At 45.1% G+C, this 25,088-nt stretch overlaps 2 protein-coding genes across 13 annotated transcripts in view; one reads left to right on the plus strand and one right to left on the minus strand.

Annotated features, from left to right (window-relative positions):
• LOC144498831 (bestrophin-4-like) overlaps window positions 1-5,181 on the minus strand; it is a 52,533-nt gene extending 47,352 nt beyond the window's left edge. The window contains exon 1 of one of the 2 annotated variants that reach the window (XM_078220564.1): window positions 4,987-5,181. The gene's annotated coding sequence lies outside the window, so the exon portion shown is untranslated. The remainder of the gene's footprint in view (window positions 1-4,986) is intronic. The other variant, XM_078220566.1, reaches the window with a different exon arrangement.
• Window positions 5,182-9,144: 3,963 nt separating this feature from the next.
• The window catches only part of rab3il1 (RAB3A interacting protein (rabin3)-like 1), a 62,598-nt gene continuing 46,654 nt past the window's right edge, over window positions 9,145-25,088 (plus strand). For 4 of the 11 annotated variants that reach the window (XM_078220567.1, XM_078220574.1, XM_078220569.1 and 1 more), the window contains exons 1-2: window positions 9,169-9,441; window positions 19,859-20,079. In XM_078220567.1, the coding sequence (XP_078076693.1) occupies window positions 20,042-20,079 (38 nt within the window). In that variant the 5' untranslated portion in view covers window positions 9,169-9,441; window positions 19,859-20,041. Of the gene's footprint in view, window positions 9,442-15,034; window positions 15,287-19,858; window positions 20,080-25,088 lie in introns of those variants that run through there. The other 7 variants (XM_078220572.1, XM_078220578.1, XM_078220575.1 and 4 more) reach the window with 3 other exon arrangements.

The following is a 25,088-nucleotide window of genomic DNA, read 5'->3' on the forward strand; positions in this document are numbered from 1 at the left end:
TCTTGGTTTTTTATCTTCTTTATTTTCTTTCTGCTCTTTTCCACGTCTTGAGAGTGCTTCACCGCTCAGCTGTTGAGGTCTGGAATTAATTATTACCAGGGCAATAACTTAATGAAACTGGTTTCTTATTACAGTCTGTATGTGACTGGCCAAGGGTCAAAGTGTCTGGCAGTGTACGTCAGTAAAAATCTGCAGCTGAGTTCACTAAGAATATGAGCAGCTTGTGTCTGTTATTCACTCTCAATTTACCAACTAACTTCCAAAGAAGCTTCCAAGTTTTTTTTCCGCTGTGCAAGATTTTGATTGCCTTCTTATGTGGGAGAGCGAGACAGTTAGCATTTGTAAGATGGAACCCGGATCATGAGGAGTTTACACCATGGGAGGTCTCATAAACATGGATATGAGGTAACTGCAGCTGCATCCGCCTTCCAGAGAATGGATCTGGGCTCGATCATGACGTGGAAAGCTGGGATAGGGGTTCCTACCTCCTCTGCCCCTCACAGTCAGCTAGACTCACCTGGCAGGAGTAAAGACCTCTGCCCAGAAGGTACCAAGTGTCTGGAGTCCTGCACAGTGCTACACAGTGAAGAGAAGCCAACCGCTGATAGGTAAGAAACACAGAGGTGGGAGGAGCGGGAAGAATATACTTAATTCTTACACATTGTAGTCTTTTCAGACCAGAGTCTGATCAATGCAAGGACTTTTCATAAATTAAAAGAAGCCCCAAATCACCAAACTACATCACAAAACATAAGCACAGAGTGACTTCCAGAATGTAATCTGTTTAAAGCCCACGCTTAATCACTTAATCTTAATATATGAGTTACATCTTATGATATGAAGATATTAATTTAAGATTTTAAGATTCTGCTGTAGCTTGAGCCACAATCCTATCCTCCTCCACCTCTGCTGTGAGTGATTTTAATCATGTCATTATTTCATAGAATCCTACGGTGCAGAAAGAGGCCATTTGACCCTTTGAGTCTGCACTGACAATAATCCCATCCAGGCCCTATTCCTGTAATCCCACATACTTACCCCGATAATCCCTCTAACCTACGCATCCTGGGACACTAAGGGTCAATTTAGTATGGCCAGTGCACCTAACCAGCATGTCTTTGGACTGTGGGAGGAAACCCACGCAGACATGGGGAGAAAGTGCAAACTCCACACAGACAGTGACCCAAGCCGGGAATTGAACGCAGGTCCCTGGAGCTGTGAGGCAGCAGTGCTAACCACTGTACCACCGTGCTACCCATGCCTGTGTCCATGCCTTCAGCTGCCTAGCCCTAATCTCTGGAATGCCCTCTCCCCTTTCACTTCTCTACCTTGATTTTCTTCTTTAAGACCCTCTTTAAAACCTACCTCTGTGGCTTGGTGTCGTATTTTGCTTTTTTTTTTGCGATGCAGTGAAGCATCATTGAGGAGTTTATGTTAAAGGTGCTACATAAATAGAAGTTGTTGATGTTGTTGTTAGGCTTCTGATGGTGTTTGGATTTGACATAAGGTATCTGACAGTAATCCTGACTGTAGTGAGATCCCAGTGTTTTGTAATGAGAGCAACTCAATTGCTCTGCACTCCCTTTGGGTTTATGGGCTGGGCAAAAGCTGTCTTCCCAGCAGTAAAATGAGCAAATGCCCACGTGCAGTACTGACACTGAGGCTGCAAGCAAACTCTGATCTGTGTGCATTTAAATCCCAACACAAGTTATTCAAATAAGAAAAAAGTGATGTGATACACAATTATAATCTGATGGTTGACAATGTTGATATCAATAATTCCCCACCCCCACCCCCGTGAACCAAAGGCAAGAAGAGGAACTGAGATTGTGAAACATGTTCTTTGACTTGAATCAGTGATGAAGACATAGAAAATGAATCTAGTTTCATTATTTCATTGCACGTGTTACAGTCAGGAGGAAATGGGATTTTATTTTTTACTTGTGTTCATCAAGATGAATGGTATTAGTCAGGAGGATTGAACACTTTGGGTTGGGTTTTTGTGGAGTCGGAGAGACTCCTCAGGCCTTTCGAAATGGTAGCCGTGACCCAATTCCAGGATTTCCGACCTCATTCCCAGCCCCCCCCAATTTTCACCAGAGTGGAATATGGATGTCGGCTGGTACAGGTTGCGAGCCCACACCTTGCACTCCCGACCTGGCTGGTTCCATTGCGGAGATAGGCATCCCCTAGTCCTCTGCAATTCTTGTGACGTCAGGTCAGTTTTTCAATGACTCATGGTTCATGGCCTATTATAGGAGGGAACCTTTTGAAATGTAAGTTCAAAAGGTCTTTCCCGTGCCAACCTATGACCCTCTAGCCTCCCCCTCTCAGACCCCTGATCTTCCATGCCAACCTATATCACTTCAGTGCTCATTTACCTAGTATACTCTCTGCACAGAACCAATGAACTCTACAGTAACAATTTCATGTGTGGAAAGCCTTTAAAAAAAGTCATTCATTCATAACTTTCTTACAAAAATTATTATTACCACAGCCCTGTGAAAATGTCAATGAGAAGACACCAAGTAAGCAGGATAGATAGGGCTGGAGGGGCAAAGGTTAGCAGGAATGGTCTGATTTTTAAAAAAACCTCTCATTCAATGCCTGTTTAAATTGGGAGATACATAACCATGAAACTGTTCAGATAGTTAAGGCTCATTACAAAATACTGCACATTTCAATAAAGGTTGGGGGCTTACTATGTGCTTAATAAAAAGCTTGGCAGTAAGTAAGCATGTTGAATTTTCCAGAAAGCAGGCATCTCTGTGCTGAGGCATTTCAGGGACCCCCACCCATTGTGTTATCAGCTCTGATGAGTGAAGGTGGCAGCTTTGCGCAGTTGGCCCCATTCCTTTTGGCACTGCATTGAGAATGCCCAAGTTTGTTTAGTGAATCTTGGAGCCAGCAGACAGGAGAGGCCATCGGTGTTAGAGCTGACATCAGCTCCCAGAGACGAAAGACGAGTCTCTGACTCACTGCACCACTAACAGATGGTTTTAGCATATTTTGTAAGTTATAGTTACAAATTTGCACAAATAAGGAAAATGAGTGAAGATTGACAATGAATGATTTTCGGTGAGGAAGACTGAGGTAAACGATGCAGCTTGAGTTGTAGGTTTGGGGAAATGCAGTGCTTCCTGAGGTGTGATTTGAGGGAATTGTAGCATGTGGCGCACCCTGTTCTGTTTAGGGGTATCGCGGCAGTAAATGCATTCTGAGCTGGGGGTTTAAGCAAATGCATTTACCAGGTTTTGAGATTTTTGATCATTATTTCTTAATGGAGAAGGTTTTGGGACCGTTTTACAGCAACAAATTGCATTTATATAGTGCTTTACATGCGATGAAATATCTCAAGGTATATCAAGCAAAATTTGACCTTGAGCCACGTAAAGGAGTATTGGGACCGGTGATCAAAAGCTTGGTCAAAGAGGTAGGTTTTTGAAGTGGCACAGTGGTTAGCACTGCTGCCTCACAGTGCCAGGGACCTGGGTTTAATTCGAGCCTTGGGTCACTATCTGTGTGGAATCTGCACATTCTCCTTGTGTCTGCGTGGGTTTCCTCCCACAGTCTGAAAGACGTGCTGGTTAGGTGGTTTAGGCCATGCTAAATTCTCCCCCAGTGTACCCGAACAGGCGCCGGGGTGTGGTGACTAGGGGATTTTCACAGTAACTTCACTGCAGCGTTAATGTGAGCCTACTTGTGACACTAATAAATAAACTTAAAACTTAAGAGAGAGAGAGAGAGTGGTAGAGAGGTTTAGGCAGGAAATTCCAGAGCTTGGAACACAGGTATTTTATGCTGTAAGTGCTGTGCTTTAGTAAATTTGTGCAGGTATAAAGAAGCTCCTGTGGGCATTGATCATAAATATGCACCAAATCCAGATGGGCTGATTTGTGGGAATGTTACAGCTCATTGTTTATTCCAAAATTCTTTTTAAACCTAAACCAAACCACTAGGTGGAGAAATAGCAGATTGATAATGACTAACGGAATGTTCATTACAGCTGCAGTGAGCATGGAACAGCGGTTTAAATATGCGACTGGTGGAGACCACGGGCCCAGAGCTAAAGGGCAAAAATAGAGGGCAATATTTTGCAAGTGGAGTAATCTAGAAAGATGGCAATACCACAAAATAATTTGTTCATCTTACAATAGGGATAGGGTGTGAGGTTTATTATTTCTCCCCATTTGTAAGGAGAGAGATTAAGTTAAGTGGAATTTTCTTTGACTATCACTGTGTGTTCACTTGCTCTCTGAAATGAAGCAGCTTAATGATTTCTGGCTGGCTATGCTCTTACAAAGTGTTTCAGACCAAAATTTGGAGGAGGGCACACAAAGATACAAGTAGCATTCAGATTACAAGGAGGTACCATTGTTACACCCTGAATTATACCATGTTTATGGATTAGATAATGAGCAGTATTAGCACACTGGTGAGTGCAAGAAGCACGGCCATTTATTATATAGAATTACACAAAATCTTACAGTGCAGAAACAAGCCACATTCAGCCAGTGCGTATGCGCTACACGACCCTTCTCTCAACCTATTTCATCTGCCCTAACGGCATATTCATTTCCCCCTCATGTAGCTATCCAGCTTCTGGTTAATCGGATCTACGCTAATTGTCTCACCATTCCGTGTGTTGGCGCCTTCCACCGTACAAAAGAATACATAAAGTAGACCCAAAACTTGGAAACTGCGAGGTAAACTGTAGGTCGAGGTGTGTTGTTTCCTAGGTTATACGTTAGACAGGATGTCATGCATCGTGCCCCCTGAGCGGCAGGGCTGGAGGAATGCAGTGTGTGATGCTCAGCTGATTATTAGGGGAAATACACCCTGAATGTGGATTGTGGTATAATCTGACCATCGGGTAGCAGCTATGCAGCTTTGCTCCCTTCCAAACAGTGGAGGAGGGGTGGAATCTGTCCGCTGGCCTCTGAAATCAACCACCGGATAAGGAGAGAAGATTAAAAAAGTACTTACTGTCTAAATTTGGAGCTGTATGATTATCGTTTCCACTGAGATTGTACAGTTGCACTTCACAACAGGTGAATGGCCTCATATTCACCTTGACCAATGCTGATTTGTTCTTATTCAAACAAATGGGTAACTTGCCATCATTCACTGAGCTTTGGCCTGCAGCCAATATAAACATCATATACAGTGGACGGCAAGTTCTTTTCAGTACCCTAATCTGCTCCCTTCAAATAGAAAGCTTGTTCAGAGTCCTTTGTGTTCTGAACATTGCTATCAAGTGTAAAGTCAATACAGTAAACACAATATCATGAAAGATCAACTTTAAAAGAGGAATGTTATCTGATAATTGTTCCATTCTGAATGGTCTGAATAAAGATAACTGGAGTTATCATCATTTAAGTTGTTTTTTGTCCTGTGCTTTCACTGCTGGTTCAGTTCCTCAATGGACATGTAGGTAAAAGGACTGGATGATGTGATATTGAGATATATCAATCAGATGGATCCACATTTGATCGCTAGTCAGTATTGAGTTATCTGAACTCACCCGGGACAATGCTCAATGAGTGTCGCCAACACTCCTGGACAAAGATTGGGGTGGGGGGAATCAGTCAACTCTTGCTACTGATCATTTTCTTGTAAGCCTCGCTAGAAAATGCATGTGTGGCTGCCAGATGAGGACAGGTTGGGCTTTTCTCTAAGACCTTCCATGGTAGAAGATGGATATGGATGAGGAAAGCCATTCAGCTGATGTTATCTCGCCCAATTAGAACAACCTTCAAGCCCCCACACAGCATTGACCACGAGAGAGGGAAAATACTGCAGTTGTTCGAAACCTGAAATAAAATTGGAAAATGCTGGAAATTCTCAGTTGGTCAGGCAGGATCTGTGGAGAGAAAAGCAGACTGAATGCTTCAGTCTGATGACCTTTTATCAGGAGTGCCCTGATGAGAGGTCATTGAGCTGCAACACTCATTCTTCCTCTCTCTCCAGATGCTGCCTGACCTGCTGAATATTCCCAGCATTCTCTGCCTTAAAGAGCTACAGCACATGATAGCAGCACACTCTGCTCAGCCCCTTGCTGAGTGCCCAGGCAACCGGCAGCATGGCTCCCGTTCGAGCTAACACTACAATTGTAAATGTAGCACCAAGTAGCCTGTCTCAACTGGAAGGTGGCCAGATCCTGGAGTGTGAGACCTGCGCTTCAACAGGGGTCTTAATGAATATTTAGCCTGATGGCATAAAAAGACACATGCCTATCAGAGGGTCACCTTGCTACATTAGCACTCCACTTTATAACATTCACTTCTATCTTATGGAGTCATAAAATTTTTACAGCACAGCAAGAGGCCCTTCGGCCCATCATATCTGAGCCAACTGTCAAGCTCCTATCCGTTCTAATCCCATTTTCCAGCACTTGGTCTGTAGCCTTGTATGCTACGGTGTTTCAAGTGCTCATCTAAAAGCTTCTTAAATGGTGTGAGGGTTCCCGCCTTTACCACCCTTTCAGGCATTGAGTTCCAGATTCCCACCCTGAAACAAATAAGATTTTCCTCAAATTCCCTCTAAGTCTCCAGCTCCTTACCTTAAATCCATGCCCCCGGTTATTGACCCCTCTACTACCTTACCTGAGAGGCTGCTCTGACTACTCCTTGTCCTCAAAGAATTTTTAGAAGTATTTATTTATTCATTTATTCACTATGAGGCCAGCATTTATTGCCCATCCCTAATTGCCCTGGAAAAGGTGGTGGTGGTGGTGAGCTGCCTTCTTGGACTGTAGTCTGTGGATGGAAATTTCACAATTTAAAATATCTGTTTTAAACAGCTATTTACTAATTGAAATGTACATATTCTAGTCCTAATCTGATTTATTTTGAAGTGATATTCTGGCATGTCGATTTTTTTGTATTCCTTCATTTTTTGTTATTCATTCGTGGGACATGGGCGTCACTGGCTGGCCAGCATTTATTGCCCATCCCTATTGCCCTTGAACAGGTGCTGGTGAGCTGCCGTCTTGAATCGTTGCAGTCCAGGTTCTGTGGGTTGACCCAGAATGCCATTAAGGAGGGAATTCCAGGATTTTGACCCAGCGAAGGAATGGCGTTCTATTTCCAAGTCAGGATGGTGCGTGGCTTGGAGGGGAACTTGTAGGTGGTGGTTTTCCCATGTATCTGCTGCCCTTGTTCTTATATAGTGGGAGTCCCTCACCCTTTAGTGATCTTTCTATGTTGTATGGTTTAAGCTTTTCAAATAATTCACCATAGCTCATTCATTTAGTGTTTGCATTTGTTACTCTCTCAATATCTTTTCAAGCTCCACTCTTGAGTCATTATTGCTGTGTATGAATAAAGCTTTGGAACTGAAAGTAAAGTGCCCACTATGCTGCATCCTCGATCTGTTAGGAGAGGGGGATTAATCTTGCTCCAGTTTTTAGTGCGGGTAAATTATCGGATGTTCCAGCTTTGTAATAATGACCACGTTTATCAGGGTTTAAAATGTTCTAACTGCACTCGGTGACTCCGGCCGAAGTCTGGGCGGTGTTGCAAGTTTATGCTTGCTGACTAAGTTTGTTCAAAATCTTTATCACACTTGTTTCAGGCTCTCTTGAAACTCTGCCCAGAGGGTGTCTCCTTATGGTTAGCAGCTGAAAGGAGGGCTCTCTCGATGGTTTAGTGAGTTAACTGCACCATGTGTAACTGAGCCACACACAACAGAAAATCTCTGCTTTAATTCCTATTCTGTGCTGATTTAGTTAATTCCAACGGAGGTTCCACAGTTGAGTTTGGTAGCCCAGCCTAGAAAGGAAAGCAATCAGCTTGTGATCATTTTCCACATTTGAAAAATGTGTGGACTTTGAAGGCAGAATTGGATATGACTGTGATGCATAACCAAATATTTGCAGTCGCTCATATAGCTTTACCAGTGCAGAATTTTGGAGTTATCAGAGGGTAGCTATGGAACCATACCCCAATGAGGAGTTGGCGTCTTTCAGGGAGAAAGGGAGTAACGTAAACCATAAGGTTTATTATTTAAAATCGCAAGCTATTTATACTGCTCCTACCCAAAGCTCTGAGGTCATTCAGGTCTCTGATCTCAAACCAGGCCTCAGACCAAAAACAGAAGAGAGGCCTGTGGTGGTGTTTCAGAATGATGGTGTTTCAGGCTCCAGTTGAAATATTAAACATCAGTGATTCCATTATCCCATTTTCCCACAGCATGGAGTGGACTCTGGATTTTGCTCAGCATTCCTGGGGTTAATGGTCAGTTGCTGAAAATTTCCTACTCCATCGCACCTCCCCTCACATCCCCCACCCCCTTGAGCTGCCCATTTTTGCAGGTAACGCAAAGTACCCAAAGCTTTTACTTGTGGACCTCTTCCTTCAAAAACGCAGAGACTCTCAGGATTTCTTTTCTCCAGAGACTGCTGGATTCTGGTTTAATTATTTCTGCTGCTGCCCTGAGGTAACTTATTGTCTGAGTGCAGGAATTTGAGACTAATCTCTAACACTGATGTGCTTACAACCCCTTTAAAGACAAGTTTACAGGCACATTAGAATGCTGTTTCTACCCAGATTCCTAATGAGTATCCCATATTTAGTGCTTTACGACTGATCTTTGTATTAAATAGATACATGACAGCCATGTTTTCCACTGTTTCTTTGGGATAGTCCAGGTTCATTTGTTACTCCTGATCGCAGTAGACCCTCTCCCCACAACCTCACTTCACCTTCATTAATTTTCTCCCCTCCTCTTCAAAGGATCGTGGTTTCCAAAGGTGGATTGTGTGAATCTGAACGCTGTGTGTCGGTATTAACTAATCCTCAGGGAATGCAAGCAGGAGTGATTGGATAAACAGGAATTCTGTACAGGAATCCCGTTTGACGTTTATCGACCATAGCCTTGGGCTCTGAAGCTAAGAGTTTTGCCCTGACTGCTAAGATCAGCAAACTGAGAACTGACTGGGGGATGAACCTGGACTCTTCTTGGCCCATGTGGTTCATCAGCACACCAGGCAATTCAGACAACTGAGCTCTCTAAGTATTATAAAGAGTTATGACTAACCTATGCAGCACACTGCAAGGGAACTGAAGTAATATCAATAGTGATACAGTCAGTGCTATTGGTTGGAAGCAGTTACTGAGTCTGACTATGTGGCGGAACTAGATTAGTGTCATTGGAGGTGTGGTCGAAAGAGCAGTGCTGGCAGGAGGAGTCACTGATATTCTCCTTAGGGGGAATTCAAATAGTTTCAGACTTTTTGAACTTGTCCAAATTAATTGCAGCCTCACCATCAAGACCCCGGAATATAAGAATTGTTTTTTTCCCCCTCATATACGTGCATCAGGTTTAACTTACAGGTTGTAATTTGTGGAAACGGAGGTGTCAGAAGCTGAACTTTTTCGGGCTTGTCCTATCCTGTCTACAGACTGTGACTTTCACCAGTTTGCACTCTTGGGAAATCAGGTTGGTGATTTAAACATAAGGAGAGGGCCTGTGAGCTGGTCGTGTTTCCATGTCCCTCTGTGCGGAACGGTCAGCGTTGTCAGAATGTGGGACAGTCAGAATGAGAAAGATTTTGTAGGTATCAGCCTGTATCAAATCTGGTAACCTTAGCTTGCATATTCTAGCTTCTGGGGAAAGGTCAGAAAATCTGTTCTAGGTTCAGTGACATTTTTCTATTTTATACCATTGAATGGGATCCTGTGTTGTATGACAATTTGATTCTGTGAGAGAGCAGGTTTCCCAGCAAGTATGCATGATATTGATCAATATGGAGAAAGTCAGTTGATTCACTTGAATGAGGGAATGTGAGCAAAAACTGATCACGGGACAAAAGATGTCTAATGTAATTAAGAACTTCATACAGTGATTAACATTGGGAATTAACGTTCTGCGTAGTAAGTTTTAAAGTTTTAAAAAGTGTATTTAATTAGTGTCACAAGGAGGCTTACATTAACATTGCAATGAAGTTACTGTGAAAATCCCCTAGTCTCCACACTCCGGCACCTGTTCGGGTATACTGAGGGAGAATTTAGCATGGCCAATCCACTAACCAGCATGTCTTTCCGACTGTGGGAGGAAACCATAGCACCTGGAGGACACCCATGCAGAGACATGGAGAGAATGTGCAGACTCCACATAGACAGTGACAATGCCGGGAACCGAACCCGGGTCCCTGGCGCTGTGAGGCAGCAGTGCTAACCACTGTGCCAATATTAGATTCACTCAAGGTACAGTTAAATGATAAAAAGGGGGGATTGTAAATATTCCTGTCCCCTAGATAGAGTTGATCAAGTTAGATAAATGACCACCCTCAATATTGTGTGTGGACAATGAGCTAAAAGGATTAAATGAAGTACTAGTGTATGAAATCCCTTGTAAAGTGGGAGAAAGAAAAATGTTGATTTATATAGTGCTTTTAATAGCCTCGGGCAGTCCCAAAGCACTTTACAGTGATGTAATTTTGAAGTGTAGTCAATATTGTAATGTAGAAAACACAGCAGCCAATATATACACAGCAAGCTCCCACAAACAACTTCTTCCTCTTAGGCAGTCCCATGGGATTGAGGATGACTTGCTCCCACTCTAGAATGTCCACTGCGTGATCTGCAGACTCTGTCACGGACAGAGCAGAGCAGGTGGTGATGAGGAGTTGGGTAGCTGAGTTTGTGAGTGTTCTCCATTGCCTCAACTTTGCCTCTGCATGTTCTGTGCTGTCCCGAATTAACCTTCTCCATTTGGTCAGTCATAAGCCAGAGACTCTGATGAATCTGCAGGGATGTTTGACCTCAGGGATGCTTTGAAGATATTTCCTAAAATGTTTCCGGTATCCTAGGGAGTCTTGTGCAATGACTGAGTTCCAAGTAGAGCAGTTGCTTTGGGAATCTGGTTTCAGGAATACGAGTGACATGTTCCGCCCAGCGGAGCTGGTTTTCATGACTAGTACCTCAATGCTGGGCATGTTGGCTTGGGAGATTTTGTGCTTGAGCCTCTGGAGTGGGACTTGAACCCACAACCTTCTGATTCAGGGCTGAGACTTCTACCAACTGAGCCATGGCTGAGACGTTACAGATAAAGGCTTTTCTTGGTGTTCATTGTGGGTGCTTATTAAAACCCATTGGGGCAGCATTTTACACTGGGGTTTGGTTATTTTGCTCTGTGCTGACAGAGGTAAACGTGCCTCACATATATATATATGCTGTCACAGATGTTCCAGCTCTCCTGGGGTCCGCAGTATCAACAGAGAGGTGCCAACTCCTTGTCAGCAGAATGTTCACCATCATACTTGGAGCAAAGGGTTCTCTTGTGCAGGCAGCACCCTGGCATTGACAGGAATTCTGCACTTTCTGCTTGTACTTTATGAACCCTTGCACCATTTCTAATAAACCATGTGTTGGTGTTTCATAGAATCCCTACAGTGCAGAAAGAAGCCATTCGGCCTATCAAGTCTGCACCGACCACAGTCCCACCCAGGCCCTATCGCCACGTATTTACACTACTAATCTCCCTAGCACTAAGGGGCAATTTAGCATGGCAAATCAAATTAACCTGCACATCTTTGGACAGTGGGAGGAAACCAGGGCACCCGGAGGAAACCCACGCAGACACTGGCAGAATGTGCAAACTCCAGACAGTGACCCAAGGCTGGAATTGAACCCGGGTCCCTGGGTGCTATAAGGCAGCAGTGCTAACCACTGTGCCACCCCAAGGATCATATGCATTGGAAGGCAGCAAACCGCTTACTCTCACCAGCTACCCCGGTGTCTTGAGGCCCTATTTTACCATTTTGATTCTAAGTGCTGGGCGGACTTGAATCTGGGAGTGTTTCAGATCCGACTCTTAGAGCCGTTCTCAGGCGCCCCCATACGCACTCTGCCTGCAAAAATATCAATGATTCCGAAATGTGCTGCACAAGCCTGTGGGCGGGGCTTAACGCGCCCGAAATCCTGCAACTCCAATCGGAGCCTCCAACTGCACATGCGCAGAAAAAAAATGATAAAATGCTGCTCCCCTGCCACATCCCTCCCAGGCCGGATAATGCCTCTCTTGGTCTCAGAGACATTGCTCCACCCCCACAACATTACTGGCCCCCTTATCCCCCAACCCCCACCACCCAGACTGATTGCGGGCCCCTCCCCCTCTTCCCTCTCCCACTGATCTCAAGCAGAGAGCCGATAGACACTCGGCGCTTATCTCCTCACTAACCGAATCTGACTTTTATGGAGCATGTCTGTTTTGTGCCGAGTCCGGATGGGCGAATGTGGTGGTAAAGGGGAAAGTGCCGGTAAATATGGGCGTGCAGCCCATTAAGTCAATTTAAATGCATGCAAATGCATTTAAATGGCCGTCGCGCCCGTTGCGGGCATGGTCCTGATTGCGGCCGTTTTCGGGCCTTGGTAAAGGGGGAACCGGCGCGGAGGTGAGTTGTGGATTGCGCTACCCGCGTCACGCCCGACTTTACCAAGTTTTCACACCTGAAAATGGGCACAACGCGATGGTAAAATTGGGCCCTTGGTGTGTTCTTAGTTGCATGAGTCTGGGGATCGAGTCGCACCCTGTCAAGTTAACTGGGCTGGCAGAATGGGTGCTCCAGCTGGTCTCTCAGCCCCTGCACGAGGAAAATCATGATGTGGAGATGCCGGCGTTGGACTGGGGTAAGCAGTTGAGTGCTTGAGTTTCTGTAGGAACCTCTCTGGCTATGTCGAGGGCATCTTGAAACCCATTGTACAAAGAACCCCCAGCTTTTGTCGCGACACTACGGACTTCCTACAGAAACTCAACACACATGGAGAAGTTGAACCAGGAGCACTCCTCGTCACAATGGATGTCTCGGCACTCTACACCAGCATCCCCCATGATGATGGCATTGCTGCAATGGCCTCAGTACTCAATGCCGTCAACTGCCAGTTTCCAGATGCAATTTTACAACTCATCCGCTTCATCCTGGACCACAATATCTTCACCTTCAACAACCAGTTCTTCATCCAGACACACGGAACAGCCATGGGGACAAAATTCGCACCTCAATATGCCAACATCTTCATGCACAGGTTCGAACAAGACTTCTTCACCGCACATGACCTTCAACCGATGCTATACACTAGATACATCGATGACATTTTCTTCCTTTGGAGTCATGGTGAGCAATCACTGAAACAACTATATGATGACATCAACAAGTTCCATCCCACCATCAGACTCACCATGGACTACTCTCCGGAATCGGTTGCATTCTTGGACACACGCATCTCCATTAAGGACGGTCACCTCAGCACCTCACTGTACCGCAAGCCCACGGGTAACCTCATGATGCTCCACTTCTCCAGCTTTCACCCTAAACACGTAAAAGAAGCCATCCCCTATGGACAAGCCCTCCGAATACACAGGATCTGCTCGGATTAGGAGGATCGCAACAGACACCTCCAGACGCTGAAAGGTGCCCTCATAAGAACAGGATATGGCGCTCGACTCATCGATCAACAGTTCCGACGCGCCACAGCAAAAAACCGCACCGACCTCCTCAGAAGACAAACACGGGACACGGTGGACAGAGTACCCTTCGTCGTCCAGTACTTCCCCGGAGCGGAGAAGCTACGGCATCTCCTCCGGAGCCTTCAACATGTCATTGATGAAGACGAACATCTCGCCAAGGCCATCCCCACACCCCCACTTCTTGCCTTCAAACAACCACGCAACCTCAAACAGACCATTGTCCGCAGCAAACTACCCAGCCTTCAGGAGAACAGTGACCATGACACCACACAACCATGCCACAGCAACCTCTGCAAGACGTGCCAGATCATCGACACGGATGCCATCATCTCACGTGAGAACACCATCTACCAGGTACACGGTACCTACTCTTGCAACTCGGCCAACGTTGTCTACCTGATACGCTGCAGGAAAGGATGTCCCGAGGCATGGTACATTGGGGAAACCATGCAGACGCTACGACAACGGATGAATGAACACCGCTCGACAATCACCAGGCAAGACTGCTCTCTTCCTGCGGGGGAGCACTTCAGCAGTCACGGGCATTCAGCCTTGGATCTTCAGGTAAGCGTTCTCCAAGGCGGGCTTCACGACACACGACAGCGCAGAGTCGCTGAGCAGAAACTGGTAGCCAAGTTCCGCACACATGAGGACGGCCTAATCCGGGATGTTGGATTTATGTCACATTATCAGTAACCCCCACAGCTTGCCTCCTGGACTTGCAGAATTTCACTAGCTGTTCTGTCTGGAGACAATACACATCTCTTTAACCTGTGTTGAATGCTCCCTCCACCCACATTGTCTGTACATTTAAGACCTGGCTGGCTGTAGAGATTTGCATTCTAATCAGTATTCTGTAATTTGATTTCTGTGTCCGTTTGCACTGTTTGAGAACAGATATCCACTCCATCTGACGAAGGAGCTGTGCTCCGAAAGCTTATGGTATTTGCTACCAAATAAACCTGTTGGACTTTAACCTGGTGTTGTGAGACTTCTTACTGAGAAAAATCAGGCAAGGAACTCCGCCACTGATCATGATTCCAGCTGGAAGGATGTGGATGTTGGGAGAGAACAGGACCCAGCCCCTGCTGTAAAATGTATCAAAACCGTCTGATCACAGAAAGAATTGGCTGGAGGGTGAGGTAGTTCCACACACCAACAAGGAGCAATGCCCTCAGAGGGGCAAAATAAAAATGGCCCAGTCTTACAGTGAGACACTTTGGACCTTTGAATTGAAATGGCAAGTTGGATTGTTGGCATTTTAGTTTATTTCTCTGGTGTTGTGAGTGGAGTGGCTGCCGAATGTCTGCAGAGAAACTGTTTCAGGAGTTGGAAATGGTGGGTTTTTGAGAGCCCGGGACCATACAGCTCACTCTGTCATTCATTTGACCGGATGTCAGGGAAGGGAAGCCTCTTCTCCCAGAGTGAAAGTAAGCAGTTTTCAGTCCAGATGTTTTCTTCCCTTATTCTCTGTCAGCTGGAGCTCCGTTTCTGCCTATTTGTCATAAGATGCTGGAGAGGGGGGAGGGTCACATGTTTCCCTTATTCAAAAGACTGAGTGAGCTGTAACTGCATGCGATCATGTGATATTGAGTCTAGGTTGCTGAGTTGTTCCTGTGCGTGTTCAGTGCTGGAGAATGCAGTGAAGTGGAGGCAGAGAGAAAGGATCCAGAGAGCAGGGGGAGCTGCTGTTGCCTTCACTGTCTCAGTAAGAGAAGCTGGCATCTTAGTGTAATGGAGCCACAGCTGCAAGGCGTAGCACTGGACACTTAGGTGTGGAGGAGTGGGGACATCTCCTCGCTAGAATGTGGAAACGGTAAGTCTGAATCCTGTTGAGTTACAGCTTCTTTCCTGTGTCAGCAGCAGCAGCGGGGGGGCTTCTACCGTCACCAGCCCTTATGCAGACCTAGTGGTGCCTCTGAAAGAAAATGTGGGGAGGTTTTGAGGGTTATAGAGGGAGGGGGAAAATGTATGGGGTGAGAAACCAGGCTGTTGTTAGTAAATTAATGTATTAAACGCTGCAAATCCCCAAAACAACTCTGGCAGTGATTGCAAACTGCTGCTTTAATGATGTGCTTTAGGCTGCCTGCGATACAGTGTAAGTATAAATTAGATGCTGATATGTGACTTACAAGGAGGAGCTCTTCACCCATCACTTGATTTGTGAGACACAGGAGCCTCTCTCTCTCTCTCACACACACACAGATGGAATAGAAAACACAAGAACATTTACAAAAAAAATAGTCAGGAATGAGAACGGGGCATTCAGCTGTAGAAGTTTATTCCTAAACAGAGACACATTGATAGCAACTTGAAGAGACACAAATAAAAGACCAGAGAAAGAGAGGCATGGGGAGTGATCTGCATATCATCAGAATCATTTTCTTATGGTCTGTTAGTAGCACTGCCTAATAATGATTCCTTCTCTCTGCCCCGTGTTTAAATCAGGAGGGTAAATCTTTACTTTTCAGAGGATGTACAGCCTTTACACTTTGCATGTAACCAGTGACATTGGAGATGTAGTTTTTTAAAAATCCACCCCTGCCTGTTTTTTTCCCTGAAGACAGTAATTGCTGCTGGGTACACTTTCATGGTCAACAGGCACCCTCTGGCATCATGGGCTGGAGGCCATTCTTCATGTTTGAGTGTAGACAGTGGGGCTCAGCAAACTATTCGACTGTGGAAGCATCACAGCTAATTCTGTCTCTATCTGACCACATGTTTACACTTTGCAGAATTGGTCACCACAGTAATTAGGGGGCAGGGGAGGCAATTTTCCTCTTTCTTAGCCCAGGGTTGCTGAGGGCTGTTGTAGTCCCTGCTGCTGCCCTGACTGAGATCAGCTCCTTGATCACAGACTTGGAGCCTTCAAGTCTCTGTATTGCACCAGGCAGTACGTTCGCTAACCGAGCCATCAAACTTCTCCTGTCCTGACCTAGTCTTAGCTGTGGCTCTGGATCTTTCTCATGCCAAGTGTAATTATTTAGAATGCTTTCCACCCTGTGAGGTTGACATAACTGTGGTTTGATATCATGTTGAGAAACTCTGCAATTTTTTTGTAACTGTAGACATTCTTAAAGGGTACACCAACCTCTCGGAAAGAGTATTTTTGGTGAACCTCAACTTCTGTCAGCAAGCACTTGCTGCCGTGACCTAGGTTGTGTCGAACTGGTTCTTTTCTCATCCTAAGCAAAGTTATGCCAATCCTTCTTTGTTGGTGAGGATGTTGGCATTTTAAAACCTGCTGGCCTGTATACCCAGAAAAATGCCCTGATGTGCACATGAAGTCAACCTGAAGGGCTTTGAATAAATTTGCAGTCGTGCCTCCCCTGTTCACTTGGTTGTTAAAGGTAGTGATTGACTTGAGACTTATAGAACAGGAAGACCTGTGCTATCTGTTGATCTCAACCAGGGCTATTGGTGGCACGGTGGTTAGCACTGCTGCCTCACAGTGCCAGGGACCTGGGTTCGATTCCCGGTTTGGGTCACTGTCTGTGCGGAGTCTGCACGTTCTCTCCTTGTCTGCATGGGTTTCCTCCGGGTGCTCCGGATTCCTCCCACAGTCTGAAAGACGTGCTGGTTAGGTGCATTGGCCAAGCTAAATTCTCCCTTAGTTTACCCGAACAGGTGCTGGAGTGTGGCGACTAGGGGATTTTTCACAATAACTTCATTGCAGTGTCAATGTAAGCCTACTTCTGACACTAATAAATAAACTTTAAACTGCTGAAACTGGCCTCAATGCCCCAGCATTATGGAGGGAAAATCTACCAGGTTCCTGCTCCTGATTGCTATCTAATGACTCTTTTGTGTGTGTGTGTGTCAGGTGAATGCAGGGTCATTTGACGCCCTTTGTCTGTGACGGGTAACACAATGATTAGAACACTCACCAGCTGAACCATGTACCTTTTTGGGTATTGATGGAGTAATTGAATTTGTGAACTGGTTTTGAGAGGCACAGCGGTAGTATTGATTCATATTGATCATACAAAAGCATAATACTGCAGATACTGGACATCTGAAATAAAAACAGTTCTGGGAATACTCAGCAGTCAGGCAGCATCTATGGAGAGAAATGAAGTTAATGCTTCAGGTCAGTGACTCATCATCAGAACTTTCATTTCATTTTCTTCTGATAAGTGTAAAGCTTTGAGCTCAATGCCTTCCAAAGCCCCTCCGAACACTTGATCCCCAAGCCATATTAAATTAACAATCTGAGTCAGAGGCTCTTGGATGGCTGGGGTGGAAATTGGATGAAATGTGACAATCCTTTTGAGGTTGAGACTGGGGCATGGTGTTGGTACAGAGTAAAGAGAACTTTATGCTGCATCTGGCGTAGTACTTGATTTTGAAGTGCTTTATAGGACAATACAGACAGAGCTTTATTCTGCATTTCACCATGTAAAGAAATAACTTGTCCTTGTAGCACCTTTGACTTCCTCAGAACATCTCAAAGGGCTTTGCAGCTAGTGATTTACTTTTGAATATAGTCACTGTTCTAATATATGAAAATGCAGCAGCAATTTGTCCACGAGAAGGCCCCACAAGTAACAATGAAATAACTAATTAGAAAAGCATTTTAGAGATGTTGGTTGAGGATGATTATTGGCCAGGCATCAGGATAACTGCCCTGTTCTAATTATTTTCCAATATTGCCTTGCGATCTCTTAAACTCATTAAAGAGGGTAGAGGGTGTGCCCTCCAGGCAACAATACCCCCAACAGTGCAGCACTCCCTTTTTTTTTTACTTGCACTGAATTGCTACCTTCGAATGTGTGCTCAAGAGTCTGGATTAGGATGTTACTCCTTGACCGTCTTACTCTGGGGAGTGTTACCACTGAGCCAAGGCTATACCATGCATCTGACGTGCAAGTGCTTTATGGGACAGTGTAAAGGATGTTCCTACCATGGGGTTGCTTGATGCTTGTCATGTCCAATTGTTCTATGTTTGAATATGAGAGTCTGGTAACTAATCTAAGCTCACTGTGCTTGATTGGTTAAGCCTGGGTGTGGACTCAGAACAAAGAGTTAGTCAGCACAGTAGCTGCTTGAAATGAGAACTGGGATAAACACAAGTGGAGACATTTTGTGATATTTAAATAAACCGGTTGCACAGTTAGAGCAATGCAGATGATGCTAGTTCCTGTGATACATACAACGATGCTCACATTGGGTGAAATATTTCAATTCTAGTATCATAGAAACCCCACAGCACAGAAAGAGGCCATTCGGCCCATCGAGTCTGCACTGACCACAATCCCACCCAGACCCTACCCCCATATCCCTACATATTTTACCCACTAATCCCTCTAACCTACGCATCTCTGGCCATGCTAAAATTGCCCTTAGTGTCCTATCAACCTAACCCGCACATCTTTGGACTGTGGGAGGAAACCGGAGCACCCGGAGGAAACCCACGCAGACTCGAGGAGAATGTGCAAACTGCACACACACATTGACCCAAGCCGGGAATCGAACCCAGTTCCCTGGAGCTGTGAAGCAGCGGTGCTAACCACTGTGCTACCGTGCCGCCCTATCACTTGTATATCACTTCAAAAAACACTTGAAAAAGAAAAGGCAACAGGAACAAAAAGATGTACAGAAACAATTCCACAGATGTACCAGTGAATAAAGGAACCCTCGGAGGTCTCCAGAAACTAAACAAACCAAAAGATTGCGGGTTGGATCTCCAGTCTCTGCACAGTTAAAATCATCTCGGCTAGGATGACAAGTGGGGTATCAAACTAACCTTTGCACTTCTGGGATCAGCTATGGCTCTAGTCCTGAGCATTGTGCATTGGCCTTTGCTGTAAAGTGCCAGTATGGGCGGCACAGTGGTTAGCACTGCTGTCTCACAGCGCCAGGGACCCAGGTTCGATTCCCTGCTTGGGTCACTGTCTGTGTGAAGTTTGCACATTCTCCCCATGTCTGCATGGCTTTTCTCTGACAGTCTGAAAGACGTGCTGGTTAGGTGCATTGACCTGAACAGGCGCCGGAGTGTGGCGACTAGGGGAATTTCACAGTAACCTCATTGCTATGTTAATGTAAGCCTTACTTGTGACTAATAAATAAACTTTATGTAGCTATCAGGTGAGAACAGGGTGGAGCTGTATGATGCACTCCAAGAAGAAATTGCCCCGACACTGTGCAAACTCTTCCATGAAGAATGTCCAATGGCATTGTACTCCAGCACATTATTAATATATATATATACTATATATTAATAAGGGAGAAATTTATTTGAAACAATAACACAAGTCATTTTCCACAGTTGTCCGTTCTGAAGACCCCGATGGCCTCCTAGTTCCCAAGATTTAATTTTCAGGAATGTTTCCCGATTGCAGTTATTTTGGTTTTATAATACTGCCATTGTCCTTCTAACACTGGCCAGTTGCAATTTTGTGTGGGAGATTGGAGGTGATTATCCGCTCCTGTGACCCCTGATTCGATCTCAAGGACAAAATACTCCAACTGGCCAGACAGGAAATGGACACTTCTGCCTCTTGCCACCCGTGGCAAACAAGATCACAGCATCTGTTCAACTTCAGTGCAACCAAGAACATTTTTGGAATTAATGTTTAAAACTTTGAACATCACAGATGCTGACTGCAGGTAAATGTGTTCACTGTCTGTGCCACTTGACTATTTTAGCACAATAATGAGAAATCCTGGGATTTATTGGATCTTCAAACTTCCTAGTGTCTGGCAATTTGGGACATCCTGGAATTTCTGCATGGTTGGAATTAAGGGGTTATAAGTATTGGGCTGAGAGCTAGGTGGGGGAGCATAAATAGTGACAGGATTTTTCAGGTATGCAAGAATGGCATACAACAGTGTACGGGATGAAGATTATCCACACTCTGCATCAGATTTTAAAAATATATTCTTTGTGTGACCACCAGTGGCAAGTATACATTAATTGCCCTGAGAAGTTGGTTGGTTACCAATTTGACTGACTTATTTTTACAACAGGGTGTTTAGAACACTGAAGAAGACATTGAGGGTCAACTAGTGGAACTCTACGTAGGCCAGAGCACGAAAAAGGTTATCATCTCAAGAGAAGATTTACAAACCAGTTTGTTTTTGTTAAACTGCAGTCCAGCGGCTTTTGTATCTCTTAATAATAAAGGACAAAAGACTAGAATTATTGAATCCAATGATTTAAATTGCTGGTGGGGAAATTTAAATTTCTATTGGTGAAATTTAACTTAGAATCATAGAATTCCTACAGTGCAGAAGGAGGCCATTCGGCCCATCGAGTCTGCATCAATCACAATCCCACCCTGTAACCCCACATGTTTACTCTGCTAATCAGCCTGATACTAGGGTCAATTTAGCATAGCCAATAAACCTAATCCGCACATCTTTGGACTGTGGGAGGAAACCCACGCAGTCACAGGGAGAATGTGTAAACTCCACACAGACAGTGACAAGAGGCTGGAATTGAACCTGGGTCCCTGCCGCTGTGTGGCAGCAGTGCTAAATGCAGTGCCGCCCCTTGCAACCTTTTGAGTAATGTACGAAGTGACTCCTACTGGAAAGTGTGGATGTACTGATGCTGAGTCAAGATAAAATGACATTGTGCACCGAATCCCCATGGTTGAATAGTCTGGCAGCACGCTCGCCGTCTCGGCCAATGTACTGGTGATTTGGCACCCGGCCAAGGTCCTGGTGACTGCTGCCTGCAGAACTGATCGGTGCTTTCCAAAAGCTAGGGAATGCTGAGATTTCATTTTAGAAGTGAAGGCTGCTAACTCCCAAGTTCTGAGCATATGTGGCTGTGACAATAGTGAGAGAAGTAGTAACAAATTTTTAAATGTGAGGTTGAGATCTTTCTGAAAGACGTGCAAGTTATTTTTTCCTTTTCTGGAGGATGGGGGTGGTGGGGGTTGAGATTTTAAAAGCAGCCACACTTATTCCTGCTGCGCCCAGTGTTATTTCTGAATGTGGTTAGGGATTTGGAAGAGGAAGTGCGGTTCCACTCTGCTATGCTGAGTGGATTCATCTGCACAGAGTTCAAAATCACAGATCCCTCAGCAACATTTAAATGAGTAGCAGGCTTTGCTTGGGTTAACTCTTTTTTTTTCAATGAGAACCAAGTTCAACACACACGTCACGCCACTGATTGCAGAGGATTGAATGTTGCTGATGGCTCTGTTAACCAGTGAGATGACGGACTGCAAACTGACACGGACACGACACACTTGAGAGGTCATTGTGTGGGTGTGATTTTTCTGATTTTTTTTTTTTCATACTCTGGCTGTTTACCAGAAGATTTTTAAAAGCCTCTGCTGTGTTTACACAACTGAAAATACTTACACACTTTACACACAGCATGATACGCCTGTCAACAAGTCGAGCTTTCTTTCAGTGCAGCCATGAAGATTCAGTGGGTAGATGCTTTGTTTGGTGTGGTGCCGAGGTATGTGGAGCAAAATGTCTCTGGTTCTGTCCCCAGAGTCAAGTAAGGCCATCATTTGAGGTGCTGCGATTGCAATGCCCCTGGGTTAGGGAGGGGCAATCCAGCTGATCATGATCTAATGGAACTTTTTTCAAAAATTGGGTGTGTGGGCAGCAGCAGAAGGCAGGATGGGGATTGAATATGTCAACTTTGCAAACATCAGTTTGTCTGCTGACACTCAGGATTGCCTGGGTCACTGTGTGAGGGGGGGGGGGGGTGCAGTGGAAAGCTGGTTCTGGTCATTAGTGTAGCGTTTTGGGATGGGGTAGTCATTTATAGAATCATAAAGAGCAGAAGGAGACTCTGCACCGACCACGATCAATCCCCATTATCCCATATATTTACCCTAGCTAGTCCCCCTGACACTAAGGGGCAATTTAGCATGGTCAATTCATCTAACCCGCACATCTTTGGACTGTGGGAGGAAACTGGAGCACCCGGAGGAAACCCACACAGACATGGAGAGAATGTGCAAACTCCACACAGACAGTGACCTAAACCGGGAATCGAACCTGGGTCTCTGGCACTGAGGTGGCAGTGCTAAACACTGTGCCAATGTGTTGCCCTTAATGGGAATTTTGACTGGGGTGCTGCCTTAATTGGCATGGAGACCAGATTCAACAACCTGCCAGAGGCCTTCCAGCTTCAGTGCAGTATCTGGCTGCCGGGAGAGTAAGTAATTGAAAGGATTCTTCAACAAGCAAATGCTCTCTCAGCTTTTTTAAAACATTTAGTTGTAAAATAGAGAGAGGAGGTGGCTGGGTGGCAGGACCAGGGCCCCTCCTACAGGGTGACCTTTCGCTGCACCTACAACCAAGTCAGTGTTCTAAACTTTAACAAAGGCTGTGAGTGAGCCTCAATGACTGCCTGCCTCGTATTCTCTGCCTCTGGGCCCAATCCCTGCGAGGCCTGCAATTGCTGCTCATGCTGTCTAAATTCAGAGCTGGGCGCAGCATGGAATGGCCACTGGCAAAATTGAACCCGCACTAGAGTAGGGACAATACAAGTGTAGTCTAGTGTCAGCAGAGGGAGAATTATGTTAGAATTGAATAGGAGGATTTTAAAGTTTGGTGCGGCCTGGAGTGGGGGTGTTTGGGTGAGGCGGGGGGGGGGGCGGGGCGGTGCAGGGTGGGGTGCTGGAGTGGGGATGTTTGGATGGGGGTGAGTTTGGGTGTGTCGGGGGGTGGGGATGCTGGAGGGAGGATGGTTGGACAGGGGTTGGAGATGTTTTGGTGGGGGTGTTTGAGGGAAATTAGTTTTTTTTTTGGGGGGGGTGGTGTCTGTCAGTAGTTCCTGCTCTCAGGATCCGTCATGCCAGTGACTGAGCTGCTTACTGCAATGCTGGGGCTCAAGCTGAGTAATTTGTCCCAAGATATGCAATTAAACTACAACAGCTTTGTTCACCAACCACACACATCTGTAGCTAACGTCTTAACTCCCCGAAATGTTGTAATTACTGTCAGACTCTTCCATTTGGCATCCACATTGCAGAGCACAAGCGCTCGAAAGAAACCCAAAATGAAAACAAAATTCTGCGAATGCGTGCAAGTCACATCAGTGTCTGAAAGAGGAAAAATGAATAATACCACTGGAGCTCCATGGTTAGCATTCTGCTAAGCTGTCTCAGACACTGACTGACTTGCCTTGACTATGTGGTGGTGTGGTCTGGCTGTTATACAGCTGAATCTCTGCGGAGGGCATCCATGGGAGTGGCAGCCTGTGGAGTGGCACTACTGAGCGACACATCCCTGCCTTGTTTTATCAGAGTGCCACTCATCATTGAAAGCCTGTAGGAAGGTCAAGAGGAGGAGAAGGTGCTTGCATTGCAGGCCTCCAATGAATCTGCTGAAAAATACTGTTGTATATGCAGTGTGCTGTTTTTGTGTGGTGCAGTGGGACTGTATTTGCTGCCAGTAGCTTGTATCATGTTTAAAAGCACTTTGAGGCATGTGGTAATTAAATTGACGCTGCTATCAAAAATGAAAGATCAATAATTTCAGTAAAAGCTTGTTCTGAATGTCATCTTTAAATTATCTTGCTGCTTGTGGGAGCTTTGTGTAAATTGGCTGCTGCGTTTCCTACATTTAAAACTGACCACACTTCAAAAGTGCTTAATTGGCTATAAAGTACTCTTGAGATCTCTGCATAATTCTTTTTTCTGTATTTTGCTGAGTGTAGTTAGAAAAGCAACCTTGCGCAACCTCTTGCTTTATCAGAGCAGTTGTCATGTAGCCACAGCAACTGAAAGGACATTCAGCATAACATACAATCGGAATGTAATAGGCTCTTGAGGAGAGGGAGCTGAATACTGCATCTAAAATGTTACCCATCCATAATTTGCGCTCCAGTAAGACCACAGCTTGTTGCCGTCCAGTTCCATGCCCTGTGCGGTGTTCACCCGGCCTGGGCAGAAGCCTGTTTTTGACCAGACATTTAAGTTTTTAAGCATGGACATTTTATAACTTACTGGTGTGAAAATTGACAGAAGGCTGGGAGAGATGCTAGAGTTAATTAGCGGTCGCTCTCTAAGACTTTGGGGAGTGAGGGGTGAAGAAGGTGGGTGAGAATTGAAATAGTCTGTCTGATGCACATCAATTTAGACACGAGGCTCGAGGCTTCAGTAAATGAAGGCTTTTATTTACTATTAATGAAGTTATCAGAACTTGTGTACACTATCCCAGACTGAAGGGGTCCCGGCCAGAGCAGGGACTCTTATACCTCTCCCCGGAGGCGGAGCCCGACTGGGATGTGCCACAACAGTAACAACCACAGGTGTAACAACCCCACCCTAACCCAACAGCAACAATAGCACAATCCAACAGTAACATATGTACATCCTTGTAGTACTGGCCAGCCCCTGGCTCAGTACTATCCAGTGGGAACCAACGATGGTTCACCACACTGTCGTTATTACTTTTTACATAGTTTATATACACAGTTTTCTTTTCACCAGCCAAACATTGATCCTGTTTTTTTTATCAGCAATGAGGCTGTTTATACAAAACATTAAGGAAATACATCAACATTTATTATGCTTGTTGATTAATTAAGTCTATAATTTTGAATGTCCAAAATACGATGTTAAACTATTGCACACTGCATATTCACATTGTTTTATTTAGCCATTGAATTTTTCATTTTTTGTACCTTCAGTAAAGAT

This window comes from Mustelus asterias, chromosome 9 (assembly GCF_964213995.1).
Source record: "Mustelus asterias chromosome 9, sMusAst1.hap1.1, whole genome shotgun sequence".
Lineage (NCBI taxonomy): Eukaryota > Metazoa > Chordata > Chondrichthyes > Carcharhiniformes > Triakidae > Mustelus > Mustelus asterias.